This window comes from Marmota marmota, unplaced genomic scaffold, assembly GCF_001458135.2.
Source record: "Marmota marmota marmota unplaced genomic scaffold, marMar, whole genome shotgun sequence".
Taxonomy (NCBI): domain Eukaryota; kingdom Metazoa; phylum Chordata; class Mammalia; order Rodentia; family Sciuridae; genus Marmota; species Marmota marmota.
In genome coordinates, this window is record NW_026000241.1 from 9,474,925 (window position 1) to 9,494,362 (window position 19,438).

The window sequence follows — 19,438 nt, forward strand, 5'->3', positions numbered from 1 at the left end:
TTGGGCTGCTCCACAGATATGCCACCTCCATCAGACACAGCCACCCAGGTGCTGAGGGTGGTGGGAGACACCCCAGAGCTTAACACAGCAGAGACCTGCCCTCTCAGGTTCACACCAAGGAGACCCTGGCCCCCTACCCAATCCAGAGCAGTGTGTGTGTTCTTGGATCCCAGAGCCCTTGTTAATTTCCACCAGACTTTTTGATATTTTTTTAAATTTATTTAAAGTAACAATGGGAAAATAGCAGCTAAATGAATGAAAATTCTGTGGAATAGAATGTTTGAAAGATATGAAGAGCATTATTTGAAGGAACATGTGGTATCTGCTTTACCAGATCCTCTTGAGAGGACGAGCTCTCCACGTGGCTCTGTTCTGAAGGCTGTAAGTGTGAAGTTCAGGACAGGACACATGGGGGTCCGCAGGTGACAGACAGCAAGACGGCCTCTGCCTGAGCAGCTCCTTCCACACATGCCTGGAGGAGTGTCTTAGCCAGGCTCAGAAATGTGAGGTTAGGGACCACAGAAGAACTCAACCCCTCAGCCTCCCAGGATTCTGAGTCCCTCGTGGAAATGGAATACTGCAGAACAAGAATGGAACTGAATAAGATACCATGCAGAACAGGGTGCCCCAGAGCCTGCACACAGCAGTCCTACCTAATATGGCTGCTGCATGCTTCTCTGTCTCCTCCAGACTCATCTAAGCCCACCTGCCCTCTCACCCCCATCGGCCCCCAGTCTGCACAGACACACCCTCGCATCAGGAACACCCTGCACACCCTCCTTCCGGGCCTTGTGGTTTTTCCTTCTGATTTCTCCTTGACCCATACATTTAAATTTCTAATTTAGTTTCTAAATATTTTAGAATTTTCCAGAGATGTACTTTTGATTTCTGGTTTAATATCCCAGATGTGCAGGACTGTTGAACTGTTCCCCAGACAGGGCGATGAGTTGGATCAGAAATATAAGAAATCAGGGAAATAAAGACAAACAAGCAGAAATAGACGAAGCCGGACTCAGTGGGTAAATCAGCCCTAATAGGGTCTGATTCAACAACACACGAGGCTCCACGTTTTATTTTATAGATTTTAAAAATCAAAGGGATTCACTGGGAAAAGGCTTCTTGGGTAAACAGGATGAAGTCTGAGCCAAACAGCTTAGTATTGGGGCTTATCAATTTGCGCCCATCTCTTCTACCTCCAGGCAGCTGGAATTTGAATTTGAGGCTTTTGAACTAGTAAATTCCATAACAGGCATGGAATTCTCCTTATCAACAGGAGTCACCTGCAAATGGTTGGTTCCCTCAGCACCTTCACTGAAGGATTCCCAGGAGAGGCATCTCAGTGTCCAGGGTTACGTAATTCAAAGCAATGATTCATTCTCAGCTCCCAACAAATTAATTCTATTGTAGCCAGACAAAATCCTTTGTATAACTTGGATTCTGACTTGTCCAAGTTCAGTGTCACCTCTTCTGGCCAGTCTTCCCTACCATTCTGCCTCCTCTCCCTCCCACCAGGCTGGGTCGGGCAGCCCTGCCCAGTCTTCCTGTGGCACCGACTCCACCAGAACTCCGTGTGATTTTTGTCTTGTCATCTCCATTAAACCCCAAGATCCTTGAGGACAGAGCGTTGGGCAGGAATTTACTTCACTTTGGGAACTTCTGATCAACATGTGGGACTTTGAGAAATATGCAGCCATTTTCAAGTTTGAGTTGAAAAGCCATCTCATTTTTATAATTATTTTGGATTTGATCATTTTTGTGTAGGTTAAAAATGATTAATAGGAAAAAGTAAAAACTGAACATAAAGAAGATTGAATATCTGAAAAAGATACATTTAATTTTTTAAAGAATAAAAATGGTCACTTCTGAGGTAGTTTGTCACATTAGGAACTTAAAGTGTGAAGGTGCCACTGTGGTCTATAGAGCTTCTGGTGCACATTTAAGTGTCGGTATTCCTAAGATTTGGGACATTTCATAAGACAAGATCCTCTAGGTGCTTGTCACTTCTTGGGGTTAAAAAAGAAAAAGAGGAAAGAAAAGAAGATAAAATATTTAATTAAATTTTTGGTTGATTTTGTTTTATTTCCTACAATAACTGTGGTTTTAAAGTGGGGCCCCTGTCTTAACTGGCCAGCAGGTAGAAGGTCCTGCCCTGGTGGGAGAGACTGGCCATCTGAGGTCCCCGGCCTGGCCCTGGCCAGCACACACCATCCGCTCAAATTTGGTCTCTGAAAACAAGACCCTTGGAAAATGGCCTGAGAAAATAAATGTTTCCTGGGACAAATTTGTCATTCCCAGAGAAAACAGAAAGTAAACAGGAAACTCAGGGCCTCATTTGGAAAGATGAAAGGGTGCTGGGGCACGTGGGCCAGCCAGGCTCAGCTAGGAGAGGGGCCAGCAGCTTCATGAAGTGCCTGAGGCATCATCATCTGGAAAGAGGTCTTGGCCCATCCTGTGAGACCAAGGGCAGCCTCGGGACCAACAGGAGACAGCTGGACACATGGATGTCACCTAAAATAAACCCAGGGAGCTGGCGCTGGCTGTAGTCAGGGAGGCTGGGGAGCCAGCTTTTGGGTCCAGATAACACTCATACAGCCCCCCTGCCACAAGTGTCACCAAACTCAGAGTGTGCAGATAGCACCCTACCACTCCTCCTGTGACCCCCAACAGAGCACTCAGCCTCCTCCCCCGAAATGAAAGATTCCCCCAGAGCAGCCATGAGGTTCTCAGCCTCTGATGTGTTTTTCCATCTATTTTTCCCCCCAGGTCCTCATTCCCACGACCAGATGCAATTCCCACAAGGAGAACATCCAGGGCCAGCTGAAGGTCCGCACGCCCGGCATCTACATGCTGGTGTTCGACAACACCTTTTCCAGGTAGGGCCTCCTTCGCCAGCATCCAGATGGAGGCCCCTGGTCTCTCATGCCTCTCTGCCTCCTCTTCTCGGCCACAGTGTGAACACTAATGATTGATTAGATCATTCTTCTGTCATTAGTTTTTCATTTGTTTGGGGGTTATTTTTTTTGGGGGGGGGGTACTAGGAATTGAACTAGGGATGCTTTACACCACTGAACCACATCCCCATGCCTTTTTATCTTTTATTTGGGGACAGGGTCTGGCTAAGTTCCCAAGGCTGGCCTAGAACTTGTGATCCTCCTGCCTCAGCCTCCCGAGTTGCTGGGATTACAGATGTGCACCATACCTGGCTGTCAGCAGGTCCTTGTTAACAGGGCTCTGTTCCAGTGACTGTTAGGATTTTTGACACTTACAGTGTGTCACCACATGCCAGCAATTTCCTCCAGCCCCACAGAATTTCCATGCCACGGGGACTGCCTCTGCTCATGTCACTGGACTCTTAATGCCCAAAGAAGGGGCTCAGGAAATACAGTGGAGAGGCCAGACAAATGCGTGAAGGAGAAAGAGAGGAACGGGAGGTAGGAGAAGAAAGCTTGAGAGAAACAGATCTAAGACTGCAAGGTGAAGCCCCTGGGCCTTGTCACAGGAGCAACCTGGGGCGTCTATGGGACGCAGTAAAGATTACAGCAGGGGCCTGGGCTATGGCCACCTCCCTCCCCACATGGGCACTTGATTTTGAGCATAATAACTAAACAGGGCACTCAAGAAAAACTGTGCTACTCACTTGCCACCACCAGGGCCTGAACTCCCAGGGCTGTAGCCAAGGATGTCCGCTACAGGACAGGCCAAAGGATGGCCTTCCCACATCACCCCTTTTCTGACCCTTCCCTGCACTCCCCTGGGGAAATGAACTCCCCCGAATCAGCAGGACTTCAAGGTATGCCCAGCATGTTCAAAGAGCTGCCTTTAGAGCCCCCACCTAAGTGGTCACTAGCCACGGCCCCTCCTGGCAGCAGGATGGGGCAGCAGTTAGCACTCGCTCTTCCCACTGTGGGCCCTACTTGCACCCAGTTTCTCTGAGCTATGGCAGCAAGAACTGTCAGTGCCTCCCCAGCTTCCCGGTGGATTGATGGAGAAGCCAAGGAGAGGCAGCCAAGGGCAAAACACAGCCCCAAGCAGGCTCCCAGTGATCGCTGGAGGAGGCAACAGTGCTGTGGTGAACTGTGGCCAGGGCCCCCCGAATCATCTCAGAGACTTACTTGAGCTTTTAAAAGCAAAGATGGCATAGGATCTGCATGCCGAGGCGGAATGAGGCCCATGGCGCCTAGCCTCACGCCTCCTCCAGCACCTGGTCCATCTACTCCCCCAGGCAGCCCTGAGGGTGAAAGGTTCATAGCCTGTGGCAGAAAGGACATTATTCCCCAAGACAACCACGGTGACATTCCAAGGCCATCTGACCTTTTGCAGGGTGAGAAACCTGTAAGACAAGCAGGAAAGGGGCCCAGGGGCCTGGGAGAGGCTGTGTTCTCTGGAATATTGGTCTCCCTGGGGAAATCCAACACCCACACCCAACAAGGGTCACACAGCTACCACAGGAGGCCCCCATTGAGCCTCTACTCCCCTCAAGTTTTCAGCTCTCAGGGTAACACCCTCCCTTTTCCATTTCTGTTTCTTTAGGTTTGTCTCAAAAAAAGTATTTTACCACTTGGCAGTTGACCGGCCTGTGATCTATGATGGAAGCGATTTCCCGTAGCATGAAACACCTGGACGGTAACTTCACTTCATCCACAGGAAACACTACATTTCCTCTCCTGCCACATGAAGCACACACACACACATACATCCAAAAAAAGAAAAAAGGAAAAAAAAAAAAAAAGAAAAAGAAAAAAAAATGGCTGTGCCCAGGCTCACTGGCTTGCTGCTCTGGAAGAAGCCCTGCACTGCCGCTGCTCAGAAGCTGAGCTTCTCGGGGCACTGTGTACTCTGTACCATGCACCTGTCCCTTTTAGCCCCATGGCTCCTAAGGGCTCAAGTGACATTTCCATTGATGACATTTCCCAGCTGTCCTTACACCCAAAGGGACATCCTGCCAAAGGTGGAAACCTCAGGAGACCGCCAGCTTCTCCTAGGTGCGCTGTTGATTGCAGCCTCCTGTGGAGAGTTTCATAAGACCCCTGTGGCCCTGATTCCCACCCCTGGAGAGGGATGTCCTGCTTTGTTCCACCCTGCACTCAGCCAGGCTTCCTGGTGACCCTAGCCACACCCTGTGAGTCCTCAGGCTCTGAGGCCCTTGAGGACTCCCAGGAAAAGGAGGCCATGCGGCCACCATGCAAGTTGAGGCACAGGGGTTGGGGGTGCATCCTGTCACGTGGCAGTCCCTTAATGCCCCAGTGAGTCTGGGGCTGCTTCAGTACTCAGCAACTTGGTAGGGGCCTCTGAGGTGAATTTTTCCTCCTGGCCCTCTGTCTGGGTGACCCCATTCCCAGGCAAAGCCCTCCACTCATAGCTCAAAATATCACCCTAAGAATCAACTGAAGATAATCCAGGACACAAAGCCCACCCTTCTCAGGACCTCCAAAGCCCAAATGCTGGCTGAAATTGACACCATGCCCAAGGTGCGGAACTATGCTTTGGCCTTCAGGGCTCGCTGCAGGCACGGCTTACTAATGAGCAGAACCCAGGCAAGACCACTCTCAAACACTGGGGCCTTCTTAGCAAAATTCTTTGGTAACTTAAGAACCAAAGTAACAGAGGAAACAGCCATACAAAGGAAGCAGAGACATAAATTATTCTTGGTCCCTCGTCCCCACCTGCCAGATTCCCAATACCCCACTTGTCACTTCCTTCTGTTCAGCCTGCACTGACACCCAGGAAACATCACCCCTGGACGCAAGGGGTCCTGTTTCCTTTTCCTGGACAAGAGTAAAATGCTCTTCATGTTCTCTGTGGCCCTTCTCCCAGCTCAGACAGCTCTACTTCGATGGCCTTTGTGTCCTATGTGAAGCCAGTCACCTGCAGTCAGGTCCCAGGTACTTCCACAGGACATCAGACAAAATGGCCAAGGGTGAGCAAAGAAGCACCATAGAGGTTGACTGAGGATCTGAGTGCGGGGCCCAGCCGTTGCTCCAAGCTGGCCTTGGGACCCAAGGCCAGTCAGACCAACTCTCAGAACCCTGGACTGATTGATTTGGAGGGACTGAGAATGGGACAAGGACTCCAGGCCCACCATGCACCACGGCCTCAATCATATCACTAGCAAAAAGGATGCTCAGGGGCCATGAGTAAGGGGACGTAGCCTCTGACATGGACTTGGGCCTTGAAACAGGAGTGGGCACTTGCCAGTAAGGAGTGCAAGAATGGCCAACAGCTTTTTCAGAGAGCTGGGCCCTTTGTATTCTGGGTCTCAGAGCAGCCTGTCGGGCAGAAAGCCACCAGGTACTCTTGTCTCTTCCTCACCGGGGCCTGACTGCTCAGCACTGAGACAGAAAATGGCAAGACCCCCAGAGATGCCCTAGCCTGTGTCCTCACAGGCATGCCCATGGCCTGAGATTACTCAGGAGCAGATTATCCTTCCTTTGAACCCATCTACCCCTTCACAAAGAATCATCCAATGTCATCTTGTTCCCGCGACAAAGAAGCTATCAAGAGCCCCAGTACAGTCTGAGGGTCTTATTTTGAGTGTTTGGCTTTCCCAAGATGCCTTGGAGACTGGCCTGGCTGATGGCCTTCAACTGGTATCCACACTACAGTCTGCAACAAAAACCACCTTTCATTGAGTAGCTAATGTGTTTGGGGCCTATGAGGGACCTGCGGCCGTTCATCTGAGTTCCATTCTAAATATCTGTCACTTGTCACAGCAGAGGACCAATTGCACCTTCAAAGACCACCTGGCCCTTGTGAAGCCAACCAGAGTTACTCCTCCCAGAGAGCTGGGCCTGACCTTGGCGCGGCCCCCCTCCAGCATTGACTGCCCTTGTGTGGAAACTGGCCTTTGCCCTGGACTGAGGCGACCTAGTGCCCAGTGGCCCTTCCTCTTTGGTTTCATTAGCATATTTATTTTTTGTGCTGAATGGACCTTGGTAGTACATGAGTTCACCGTTCAGGCTCCAGTGTGCTGTGCACCGTGTCACTAGAGAACGTCTTGGCCTATTTAAGTGTGACTTTTACAAATGGCTTTATTCTTTTAAACAGTTCCCAACTTTACTGAGGTTTGAAGGTTGGGGTAATTTTTATTTTTTAATGCAAATGACAATTGATGAATTACTGCCAGAGATGGCAGCCCCAGCTAGACTGAGTGACACGAGAAATCCCCTGGGATCCCAGATTACTTTTTTTTGTTTGTTTGTTTGTTTTAATAGCAGTCCCTTGGGAAAGCTCAGCTCTGGGGATAATGATCATATTTAGTAATGATACGAGCCGCCTTGTTCACCTACCACTGAAGCCACAATCACCTTCGCCCAAGAGATACACCAACCACCAGACACACTCATCCACCAACAAGGAAGCGTGTTTGCAATAAAATGTGCTCCTCCACATCTGAGTGGACTCTACAGCACAATGGACTCCAGGTAGACTGGACCAAGAACAGGCAAAGAAATTCTTAAGAATCTGGAACTGAAAAACTCCATGGGGTTTGGAAAGTAGAAATGAAAAACCACATAATAAAACTCAAAGGAGATGGTGCTTCTGAAGATTTTCAGCTGTCACCTAAGGTGGTGAAGCCACTCCAGGCCCAGATAAGAGGAAATTTCACTTGGAGATGAAATTTCAGAGTCTGTTTCATGTGATTAGATGGTACGATGTGGTCAGGTGGTTTATGAGTTGCATTTGTAAAAGTCCACCTGGATGGTTCTACCTGTGAGAATTCTTTAGACCAAGAAACCAGCTTGGCTCTGAGGTATTGGGAAGTAAAGCAGAGAGAAGCCCTTGGTGGTGCTTAGAACCAAGGACTCTCACAAAGACCATAGAGACAACTCTTCACGTTTACAAAACTAGGTGCCTCTCAGTGGAAGCTTTCTTCATTTAATTGCAGTTCTTCCAAGGAAACGGAAGACTGGATTCATTAATTCCCTTTTCTCTCTTAAGCACTTTTTTAAAATAATAAAGTATAACTTTAAATTGTAGGAGAAACATCTCTGATGGGGGGGGGGAAGGAAAAAAGCTTTTCTAGAACTTTATGAATGAGTGTCATCTGGAGGTGCTCTGCCTCTGGTGACTGCAGGGTGACACTCAGCCTTCCCAGGAAGGCTTCAGTTGGAATGCACTTTAATCAATGAATCCTCACTTGAGTGGCCTTATGGGATGGCGAGTCAGGAGCCCATTTCAATCTTATCTGCCAAAGAATTACTCAAAAGCACATCAAATACCAAACCTCACCAACACAGTAGGGGTGAGAAATTTTTGTATCCCAAAACATATTCCTTTATAACATCTGCTACACCATTTGGAAATATTTTTAACCTCAGAATTTAAATAAAGTAAACACTATGACCTTCGGAGTGTTGTCTTGCATTCCTTTGAAAAGAATGAGGAAGGTAAATGATAAAGTCCCCTAGACCTGAGTAGGAGGTGAGCTTCCCCTCGACGAAGCAGGGTATCTTTTTTCTCTTTTTTTAATATTTTTGGTGCATTAGAATTACAAGTAATAGTGGATTCATTTGGCCTTTATTCATATGTGCATCTAACAGTGTAAACAATGTCATTCCCCAGTGATAGGAAACTGAGATGGGCGAGTGAGAAATGAAGGGCAGAGACCAAGCAGAGATCCACACCAAGGTTTATTTGTCAAAGCTAACAAATAAAGGCCATCCCTCTATAAATAGGAGAGAGGCCCCCAGATGTTCGGGGCTCAGCTTTTGTGGGGTAGGGGTTTGGAGCTGGAGCTGTGGCGCTATGGGAGAGGCTGGGGGTGCTTGCGTCAGAGATGGGCGGGTGGGACTAGCTTGGGATTGGCTTAGATCGATGGCACCATGGGCTTTCCAGAGTCCAGGGGTCGTGTCCTTCTGGGATTGGCTTAGGGTTATGGTACCATGGGGTAGGTCACTAATGGGGGTGGGGGGAGTTTGGGTAAGAGGAAGTACAGGGAAGTGAAACTTAACATTTAAGATGATGCTCAGATGTCAAATCAAGACCCAGGACCTTCCCTTTCTCTCCCCTCCCCCTTTCCCAGTCTACATGCTCTACTCCTGATCCCTTTGCTATTATTATTATTATTATTATTATTATTATACCTTTTATAGTGACTTTACAAAAGGGCTCAAGCCTGCAGGTAGAGTTCAGCAGCCGCCTTGTGGCCTGGCATTTGTATACTTCCTGGTTCACCAAGAGGTTGGTAGTAGTCAGACCCACTGAAGCAGATGTGTCTTCCAGGCCGCCCCCTCTGCCAGCTGAGGTTCTACCCCAGTCCCATGGCCCCCGATTTCCACGGCACTCAGCACTTTGAGCAAAGAATCAACTTCTTATTGGCTAGAGTAATGGAGTGGGGGACAAAAATGACAGATGGCCTAAAACCACGAATTAGCTGATGGGTGGTGCTGGCAACCGGAAGAGAAAGGGGGTGAGCCCTACTGCCCCCGCGGCCCCCCCCCCTCACCCTGCCCTCGCCAGGGCAGTAAGGAGCTTCCAGAGGGGCATGTTGAGCTCGCACTTTAATCAATCACAACTCCACATGTGGGGTGACCAAGGGCTCAAAGGATACCTCCCAGCACCCCCTTCCTCCTCCACTCCTCCCCCTGCCCCCAGATTTTCTCATGGCTGCTTCTTTAATCACGTTTTCTTTAACTCTGGTTCCCCTTTGAGGGCAAAGGGCTAGATCTCCTTCATCATCTTCTCCCCCGATCTCCAGAGCATAGAGCAATGTGCCAGACACAAAGGGCTCAAAACAGTCAAGACCCTGGTCAGTCCTAATGCCAGGGTCAGCTGAAAGGTCATCAGCAATTCCATTGGCTGGACAATTCTGCCAGGGACAGAGACTCCTCAAGCACTCCCCAGGCAGAGAAGGCAGGCCTGCAAGCTGTGGGGAGCCTGGATGTGAGCTGGTCCCTTCGTCCTCATGTTAAAGATGCCCTCCAGCCCTACCTCTGTCTAGTGACAGGTGAAGTGATGGAAAGTTGGTTTACCTAATTGCCCCCAAACCACATAGCCGGATTTCTTTGCTAACCCAGCTGTTCCTCTGGAGGCTTAGCAGCCACATGGCCTGTGGGTTAGAATGAGATCAACTGAGACACGATGTCTGTGCTACATCTGAGGTGGGATCTGGGGACCCCAGGTCAGAGCCCCCCATTCCCTCTTCACCCTAAGATGGCCTCACATCTGACTCCAGGTAATGTCAGCCCAAGTCAGTGTCCAGAGACTCCCTGGCATAGAGAGGTCACCACCTCTCCCAGCCACAGCCGCCCACAGGTGCTGAGGACCTGAAGACCCCAGTGACTCAGAAAGGCCCGGGTGGCGAGGTCAGCCCTTTCAGTTTGAAGATGCGTGGGAAAAATCTCCTCTGGCAACCCACACACATCTGAAATGCAAATAGACAAAACCTGCCCCCCAAGTTAAGAAAATGGATATGTTTTTTAAAGGCACAGTTGAAGCTGAAGCCATTAAAAGCCAGAGGAAGCATAGCTAGTACGAAAGGTGTTCGAAGTGGGTTAGGGTTGAGAGAAAGGGCAGCCTTTGGCTTTCCCCACACTCCCCAGCTTCTGACGAAAGGTGGCGAAGTCAGCAGCATGATCACCAGCCCCAGGCTTTGATGTGGGCCCCCTTCCCATCCCCTGAGCTCTGCGGTAGGACAGACTGGTGTGTTGTCCTCACACTTTCTGGGCCCTCTGCACTCCGGTGACCTCAGCGCTTACCTGAGGCCTGTGGTGTGTTATGCCTTCTTAGTGAAAAAAACCACAGATGAGACAGGCCCGGCCTAAGACGCAAATAGGAAGGCCTCATCCCCAGACCCATTCAGCTTCGGGCCTGTGGGTCCATAGAATCAGGGGTGATTGATTCCACGGGGGCCTCCCCAGCTTTCTGCTCCCCAGGCTGACTCCAGCTGAGCTGTGGGAGAGAAGGAAATCGTCCCTTAAAGACCAGAACACCTTCCAGGTCAGTGGATCATGTGTGTCTTCTGCAGGCATGAGAAAGGACAGCTGGTAAGAAGGGAGAGGCGTAAAATGATAGGAGAACAAAGAATTGATGAGAAAAGGGAACACAGAAAAGGCCTTCCCCAGAGGCTCGGAAGCAGGACCCAGAAGGCTAGGTTAGCCAAAGCCATCTTTCCTCCCAGAGGAAGGGAACAGAAAGAAAATAGCAGTGTCGGTGTGGCCGAAGCCAACCATCACATCCAGAGGAGGCAGTGTTTTAACATAAGCAAGACCTGGACCATTGGCTGAGAACCAGAGGCACTGACTGCAGATAATTCAGGTTGTTCCTCTGCCTCTGGAGCCGGCTGCAAGGCCTCACGTGCTTTCACAGAAAGGCAACAGAGAGGGGCAGTAGCCTCAGTCCTTCCAGGAGGACTTTGCACAAGAGATGGGGTCCAGTCGGATGCGGTGGCGCACACCTGTAATTCCAGTGACTTGGGAGGCTGAGGCAGGAGGATCACTGGTTTGAGGCCAGCCAGCAACTTATCAAGGCCCTAAGCAATTTGGACCCTGACTCAAGATAAATAATAAAAATGACTGGGGATGTTGCTCACTGGTAAATCTAATAACAAGCTCCCTGGTATGAAATCATTCTTTTTGAGTTACCAAAAAAAAAACAAAATGAGAGATGGAATCCATGAGTGGAACCAAAGGTCTTCATAAAGACAGCTCAACCTCACCAGCAGAGACCCCCCCACCCCCAGAACGGTTTGGTGTTCTCAGAGGATCACCTGTCATGCCCTGGAGGTGACAGGGAAATGAGAATCAGTCCTGGGTGAGGCCTCCAGCCTTTATGGCTATCCCAAGTTCAAGTGTCAAGCCATGGGGGAAAGCCCAAGACCTGTCCATGCTTCATTCTGTCTCCAGAGTCTACGATTCACTTATTAAATATGAAACAAGCAGTGGCGTTTCTTCCAAGAGGGTTCTCCTGTTTTGGTTACCTAGTGGCCTATGAAGTGCAGATCCATGGGCACCACCCACATCAACTTGGTTCATCAGATCTGGTCATTCACAAGTCTCCCAGGGGATGCTGGGTGAGGTGGTCCAGGGACCACCCCCACTCCCGCCAGAGAAGTTCCTCGGTGAGTGTTGCTGTGACGCCACTGATTTGGTTAAAACTTGAAGAAAGGGATAAAATGTACTAATTGGTCTGTTCCCTAATTAACTCTACTAAGGTTCATGAATGTTGGAACCATTCAGCCTCTTCCAGAATATCCATGGCCCAGCACTAGAATGCAGTGATGGAAAGAGGAACATCTTTCTAAATGTATTTCCTGGTATGAAATCATTCTTGAGTTATAATCTTATCACAGCCACAATTTTTTTATGGATTATATTTTTATTCAAGGGCCTGTTGCTAACTGGCACGTCACTTATAAATGAAAAAATTCCTCCCCCCTCAAAAAAGAAAATCCCCTCCCCCAAATCCAAGGCAGTTCCATCCATGTCCAGATTTTACAAATTAAAGAAAGAAAAGATGAGTTTGGCCCCTGTGGGTACATATTGGGAGAGCAGGTGAAACAGGAGTTCCTGAGCTGGTTCACACAAAATTTAGAGGCTCTGTGAACTTGGAATCTTTCCCCTAACCTCAAACTAAATGTGTGTCTTCCTTCAATTATGAATATAGACAACCTGTGACTGTGCCACCAATAGAAAGAAGATATTTTAATTTTACATGAAAGTTGTCAACAGACTCTCCACTCTTAAATGAAGCTTGTTATTAGATCTGCTGCAAGATTATATGTAAAGCACATGGACTACCTGATTATAAATTTGTTTTAATATTTGGAGAATTTTATGCTATTGGTTTCCTTTGTAATCCTATTCATTTTACAGTAGGCATTTTTAAATATTCTGAGAAAGGAACTCTAGGCTTTGTCAGATTGCCAAGGGGTGTTTGAGGTAAAAATAAATAAAATAATATACAATGTGTAAGGACCTTTGGATTCTGGCAGGTCATCATGCAAACGAAGACAAGAGAAGGGCCAGCTCAACACAGTGCTGCATTATTCATAATAACAATGTTGGTGTGTACAATTCCATAGGTGCTTCCCATCCGCCAGGCAGCTCTTACAGATGAGGGGGCCAAGACTTCGGGAAGTCTACATTCACAGAACTTGTGACCGCTGAAGCAGCAGGCTGAGACAGCTCGGAGAGGTGGTCTCTCTGAACCATCCTCATTTCACTTGAATATTGATTTTTCTGGTGATTAAAAAAACATACACACAAAACTCTGAACATCAATCAAGGCTTGCTGTGGCAGCCATTGACCTTCAGACCCCTACTGTGTATGATCTATTATCAGAATAATACTGATAATAGTGATAAATATTATATATATATAATATTATATATATATAATATTTATTATAAAACTATTATAAATGTACTATTATAAAATAGTTATAGTTTAAATATTATCAGTGTTATGTCAATATGAACTATTAATATAACACTGATAACTTCATATGATCTGTTAATATGATCTATTTTGAGAGTTATACTGCATTATTTGAAGTTATTACAGTTGATTTTTAAATTTTTTTATTTTTATTTTAAATCGACAATGCTAATTGTGTATATTTATGGGGTATGTTTTGATATATGTATATAATGTGTAATGATCATCTTTGGGTATATCCATCACCTCAAACATGTATCATTTTTTTCCTCTTCCAGCTGTTTTGAAATACGTAGTGTTATTGTTCACTCATCACCCTGCTTGCTGTACACTAGAATTTTTATTCCTCCTATGTAACTGTGACTTTGGATGGTTGACCAACTTCTCTCCACCCCACCCCATCTTTCTAGTCTCTAGAAACCATCATTCTTCTCTATTTCCTTAAGATCAGTGATTTTAAGATCACATTTGTGCCTCATTCATGTTGCCACAAATGACAGGACTCTGCTTTTTTTTATAACTGAATAACATTTCATTTGCTTTATTCATTCATCCACTGATAGACACTTAGGTTGATTCTTGGAACTGTGAATATTGCAAATATCTCTTCACATATGAACTTCAATATATCCAGTTAGACATCAGAACTAATAAATGAATTCATATATGAATAATAAATGAATGAACTAATAAATGAATTAAAGTTGCAGGATACAAAATCAACTTGAAAAAGTACACCAATAATAAACTATCTGAAAAAGAAATCAAGATAGCAATCCCATTTACAATAGCTACAAAAAAAAAAAAAAAAAGATGCCTAGGAATAAATTTACCCAAAGAGATGAAAGATCTCACAATGAAAACCATAAAACATTGATGAAAGAAATTGAAGAGCACACAAAAACTGGAAAGACACCACATGTTCACGGATTTTTAAAAATTGCTATTGTTGAAATGTGCATGCTACCCAGAGCAGTCTGTAGCCAACAGAACAAAACTGGAGGCATCACACTACCTGACTTTGAAATAGACTGCAAGCAGAACATGGTAGCTTATGTCTGTAGTCCCAGCTATCTGGGAGGCTGAGTCAGGAGGATCACTTGAGCCTAGGAGTTTGGGACCAGTCTGGGCAACATAGCAAAACCTCCTTTTCTAACAAAAAGCCCAAACAAACAAAAACAAAGCAATAAGCCAGGTGTGGTGGAGCATGCCTATATTCCCAGCGACTTGAGAGGATGAAGCAGGAGGATCACAAGTTTAAGGCCAGGCTCTGCAATCTGTCTCAAAAAAATAAAAATAAAAAGGACTGGGGATGTAACTCAGGGGTAAAACACCCTGGGTTCAATCCCCAGTATCAAAAACAAAAACAAAAAAGCAATAGTAACCAAAACAGCATGATACTTGTATAAAACAGACACAATGGTACAGAATAGAGAACCAAGAAATAAATTAATGCATTTATAACCAATTGGTTTTGGACATGGGTACCAAGAATACATATTGGGGAAAGGAAGTGTCTCCTATAAATTGTGCTGGGAAAACCGGATATCCAGCTGTGGAAGAGTGAAACAACAGCCTTATTTCTCACCATCTACAAAAATCAACTCAAAATGGACAAGGACTTAATATCTGGTACAGTTGGGGGGGCCTTCCTACATTCACCAAGGGGGTTACCTACTTAGCAGAAGCAGAAGTCTCTACAGCATGAAACCGTGAAGGGAGGGCCTGGCAGGAAGCCACAGTGGGCCAGGGTTCCTCTTCCCCTGCTGAGGGGCAGGCCACATGGGGCCACTTGTCCTCCCGCCACAGGGCCTGTGTGACAGGAGAACTATACCCAGATTCCATGGTCTGAATTGACCATTGGAAGTAAGTGCTTGGGCTCCAGGTGGGGAGAAAGTGTAACAGAACATCCAGCCCTGGTACCAGAACAACATGAATTCAACTCCTGGTTTCACTACCTACTCACTGTGGTTTGGAGCAAGTGAATTAGCCACTCTGTGCCTCAGCATGGGGAAGCCATTAATGTTAAGAAAGATGTCCACCTTGTCCAATCTCTGCTCTCCTTGTCTCTTTTCCTTCTCTTTCCAAACTCGTCAGCTAGGCAGTCGGGTAACTGAGAGGCAAGGATCAGTGGAAGGCAGGCGAACTCATCTTTGGAGCAGGCTGTGGTGGTGTTATAACTACCCCAGTATCATTTGACCTCTTCCCACAAGAGGTGGAGTTCACAGCCCCACACCACCACCACCACTGGCTTGTGACTGGTCTGACCAATAAAGAAGAGCAGAAGTGACACTTTGTGGCTCCTGGGACATGCAACTTCCCCCCCTGGTTCCCTTGAGACCCTTACTCTGGGGATGCCGGCTGCCATATAAGAACTGTGAATTCCAAAAGAACTCCAGGCAGAGGAGGCTAAGGGCCAGGCCCGATTTAGCCACCAGTGTCAACTGCTGGCCCCACACGCTGACCCTCCCAGGCAAGCCCTCAGAGACCACAGCAGCATGACAAACCCCAGGCTAGACATGCCTCACTGAGAACTTTTTGCTTTGGTGAGCAAAATAAAATGGGTATTGTTTTATAGCAGTTTTTTGGAAACAGTAACTAAGACACAGCAAATTGAGTACAAACAAGTTCTTACAATTATGTCCTTCATTTGTGAATGAAAGACAGTCAAAAAAAGGATGTCAACCCTCCCACCAAAAAATGGTGCTTTGTGTTTTGTTGGATTTCTCCAAATACTTCATCCTGGCAAACCCGACACAAGTTTTATCTGCACATTCTCGTCCCACATCCTCTCTTTCCATTTATTTGCACCTCAACCAGACAACTCTGTCTTGATTATGCCCCAGAATGTTCTAGCAAGGTCACTGCCAGCCTCCACTCTCTCCTGACCTCAGCACCTCCCGTGTTGGCTGACCACCATCTCCAGGAGGATGTTTCTCAGATTTGCATCACGAGCCAGGACCTGACTAAGAAGCCTGCAGTGGGACAGTGTGGCCCTAAGGGGACCTGCCCAGCTGCAGGGGCACAGCAGTGGGTGGTGTCCCAACCCCTCAGCATGCCAGGAGATCTAACCCAAAGTTGTATCTTGGGTGGGACTGTGTGGTGGCCCACTCTCACATTTGTGATAGGGGAGCTAGGGAAGGTAGAGGCAGGGGACAGGGCAGGGCAAGGAGAAGAGCCAACATCAGGAATTCCACAGCCCAGGGGTCTGCCGGGGGCCAGAGCCATGTTCTTGGGCCTCTGCCGGGCACACACACACCTTCAGTGGGACCTGTGGCTCCTTCACAGAGCAAGTGAAGCTCCACAGAGGAGCCTGGGAGAGGGAGTAGGCAGGAGGAGCCTTCTTGATTCTGCAAGGATGGGGACCTTGTTTTTTGCTGGTTGATGCACAGGGTGCACTCAGCAGGGCCTTGGCCATCCCACACCACAGTTCAGAGTTTGCATGAAGTGGTTTGTGAGGGGAGCGGGCCAAGCCCATGCCTGTCTGCCTTCCCAGCCTCCGAGCCTCAGCACAAAGTGTGGCTTGCAAAGGGTGGACCCTCCAAGGCAGGCCTGGTTTGTCTGACCACAGGAGGCAACAGAATGCACAAGACCAAGGCCCAAGGGCCAGACACCTCCAGGTCCATGTCCTAGCCTTGCCCATTACTGACTGCGTGCGTGGCCTCTGGCTAGTTTCCTTGCACTGCCAAGACTCAGCTGCTCCATCTGTGAAGCAGGGCGCCTCTCATGGGCAGCACTCTCCACCTGGCATAGCTCGAAGCTGCAGCAGCTGATGACTGTGATTCCCCACGGGGGACGGAGACCATGCCTGTGCCATGCACTGTGCAGTTGGTGGCTAAGGACAATATCTGCATGACTGGCTCATGAGAAGTGGGGACATGTTTGGCCTCTGCAGAGGAATCCTGGGACAAGTATCCACCCTCACTACTTGTCTCTGGACACCCAATGTTCTTCCCCACTGGACCTGAAGTGAGTTCTTTCACTGGATGCCCCTGTTGCAGGCCGACTTCTCCAGAAGCAGGTGCCAAGGTGAAGTGGGGTGGGGGCGCATATAAGATGGGAGGAATCAATGCCAAGGGGCTGAGCGGAGCGGGAGTTCAAACTGCAACGAAGGCTCCAAAGCAGGACAAAGCCTCTGTCAGCTGGCAGGAAGCCCTGGAGCAGATTTTGCGTGTCACAGTGCCCTATCAGCTGAGATGGTTTCACTATCCTGCCTCGCAGGCATGGGAAGCACCTGGCTCAGGGAGGAGCTGGCTTTAGGCAGGACAGCTCTATGGGGGAGGCAGGCCCTGCAGGAACTGGAGGCTGAAAATTGTGTAGGCAAAGCTCTCTACATATGCCCTCCTGAAGCATATTCATCTCATCAGAGGGGTTTTTACTTAGCTTCATTGCAAATGGTGGACCCTCCAAGGCAGGGCTGGCTTGTCTGACCACATGAGGCAGCAGAATGCACAAAACCAAGGCCCAAGGGCCAGACACCTCCAGGTCCACGTCCTAGCCTAGCCATGAGCAGTGAAATGCATAGCAAGGTCACAAGTGTTCTTTAAATTACTTTAGGGTCTTCTTTGAACTATTTTCAAAGTGGCTGAGAAAGCAAAGCGTGGTAGTTAATTTGTAGAAAATAAATAGAAGCAAAGAAGATAATGGGAAAGAATATGTCAAAAGAAAAGGATGCATGGGACCAACTCTTGACAGGGTCAGTGAGGTTTGCGTGAAGCTAGGAATTATGGCTATAGGTGTCTCTGTGTACCGGGAAAGAAAGATTCCTTTAGTAGCACAGTCGTATGCACTAAGGTAACTTCTGACCAGCTACTGACCCAGAGCCCACATTAACATGGGATTGACTTATAGATGAAGCCCCCTAAATAGGATGACCACCACGACAGTTCTGGAGAGGACCAACTAGGTCAAAAACTCCACCACCCGAGATGAAGAACAAAGAGTACAACGGTGGTCCCCAGGTCTCCCGGTAAACATCAAACAGTCATAAATTTGGGGATAGCATTGTGTCCTTTGTTGTCCTCTGCTGGGAGATGGAGAGAGCTCTCTGCTTAAGACTCACTCTGCTTTTACTTTACTTTCACCTCCCTTTCACTTAGAATAAAGTTCCCTCCCATGGCTTTTGGTGTCTGATTTTAAATTTTCTTTTGTCGGAACACAAGAACAGAGGTCTGGAGTTTTAGCTCCCTGCTTTCCTGGGACAGTGGTACCAAAATTGACTATGTACAAATAATTGTATCTGGAATGGAGAGGAGCTCAGAGCACTCAAGAGTCACAATGACCCACCTTTTTTAGACTTTATAATATAAAATTGAAAGACCTCAAATGGGCCAAACTGTTCCTACCACACACAAATACCTTGTGGGTGGTGGGGAGGGCAATGTTTAACACAGGGACCAAGCAGGGCCACCCACAAAGCCACTTGTCCAAGAGTCGATATGGAGAGGCTCCCTGGCTGTTCTAGCAAGGCAGCCCTGTTGAGGCTCACCCTGGGAACAGTCTAGAAACCAGCTGATAAGTCATACCTGACGTCAGCACCGATGTTACCAGGGGGTGTTGCCTGCCAGAGCTTTCAATACCATCCCACAAGACGCAGGTCCATAGGGCACTGGGCTTTTCCCTATTGCTGGAATGTAAATGTCTTGTGGGAAGGACAATCATAAGTCCCCTATCACCCTGATGAGCTTTATATAAATGTTGCTGAATGAATGGATGGATGGATGGATGTGTATTCTGAAGGTCTAATAGTCCAAAAAGGTCAGATCTCTAATCATCCAAACTGCCTACTTCAAAGCAATGTTCCCTATTTATATATGTATAGACTTAAAATGACTTTTATTCAAATTATGTTTTTCATTAAAAAGCTAACCTCTCTTAAAAGATGAAAACATGTCATATTTCATTCAGTCAAAACTAGGAAGTATTCTCTAATTTATAGAGTTACAATAAAACATAGTTATATACTAAATGCCTCATTTATCTTCATTTAAAAAAAATATTTATGCAGCATAGTTCCAAGAAGTGTTGAGTGTTGAATTCAGCTTCCTCGTGGATTTCCTCC

The 19,438-nt window shown here is 47.5% G+C and overlaps 1 protein-coding gene across 3 annotated transcripts in view; it reads left to right on the forward strand.

Moving 5' to 3' along the window:
- The window catches only part of Fyco1 (FYVE and coiled-coil domain autophagy adaptor 1), a 76,905-nt gene extending 68,557 nt beyond the window's left edge, over positions 1-8,348 (forward strand). For all 3 annotated transcript variants that reach the window (XM_015489374.2, XM_048794982.1, XM_048794983.1), the window contains 2 exons: positions 2,764-2,873; positions 4,531-8,348. In XM_015489374.2, the coding sequence (XP_015344860.1) occupies positions 2,764-2,873; positions 4,531-4,606 (186 nt within the window). In that variant the 3' untranslated portion in view covers positions 4,607-8,348. The remainder of the gene's footprint in view (positions 1-2,763; positions 2,874-4,530) is intronic.
- The last annotated feature ends 11,090 nt before the right edge of the window (positions 8,349-19,438 follow it).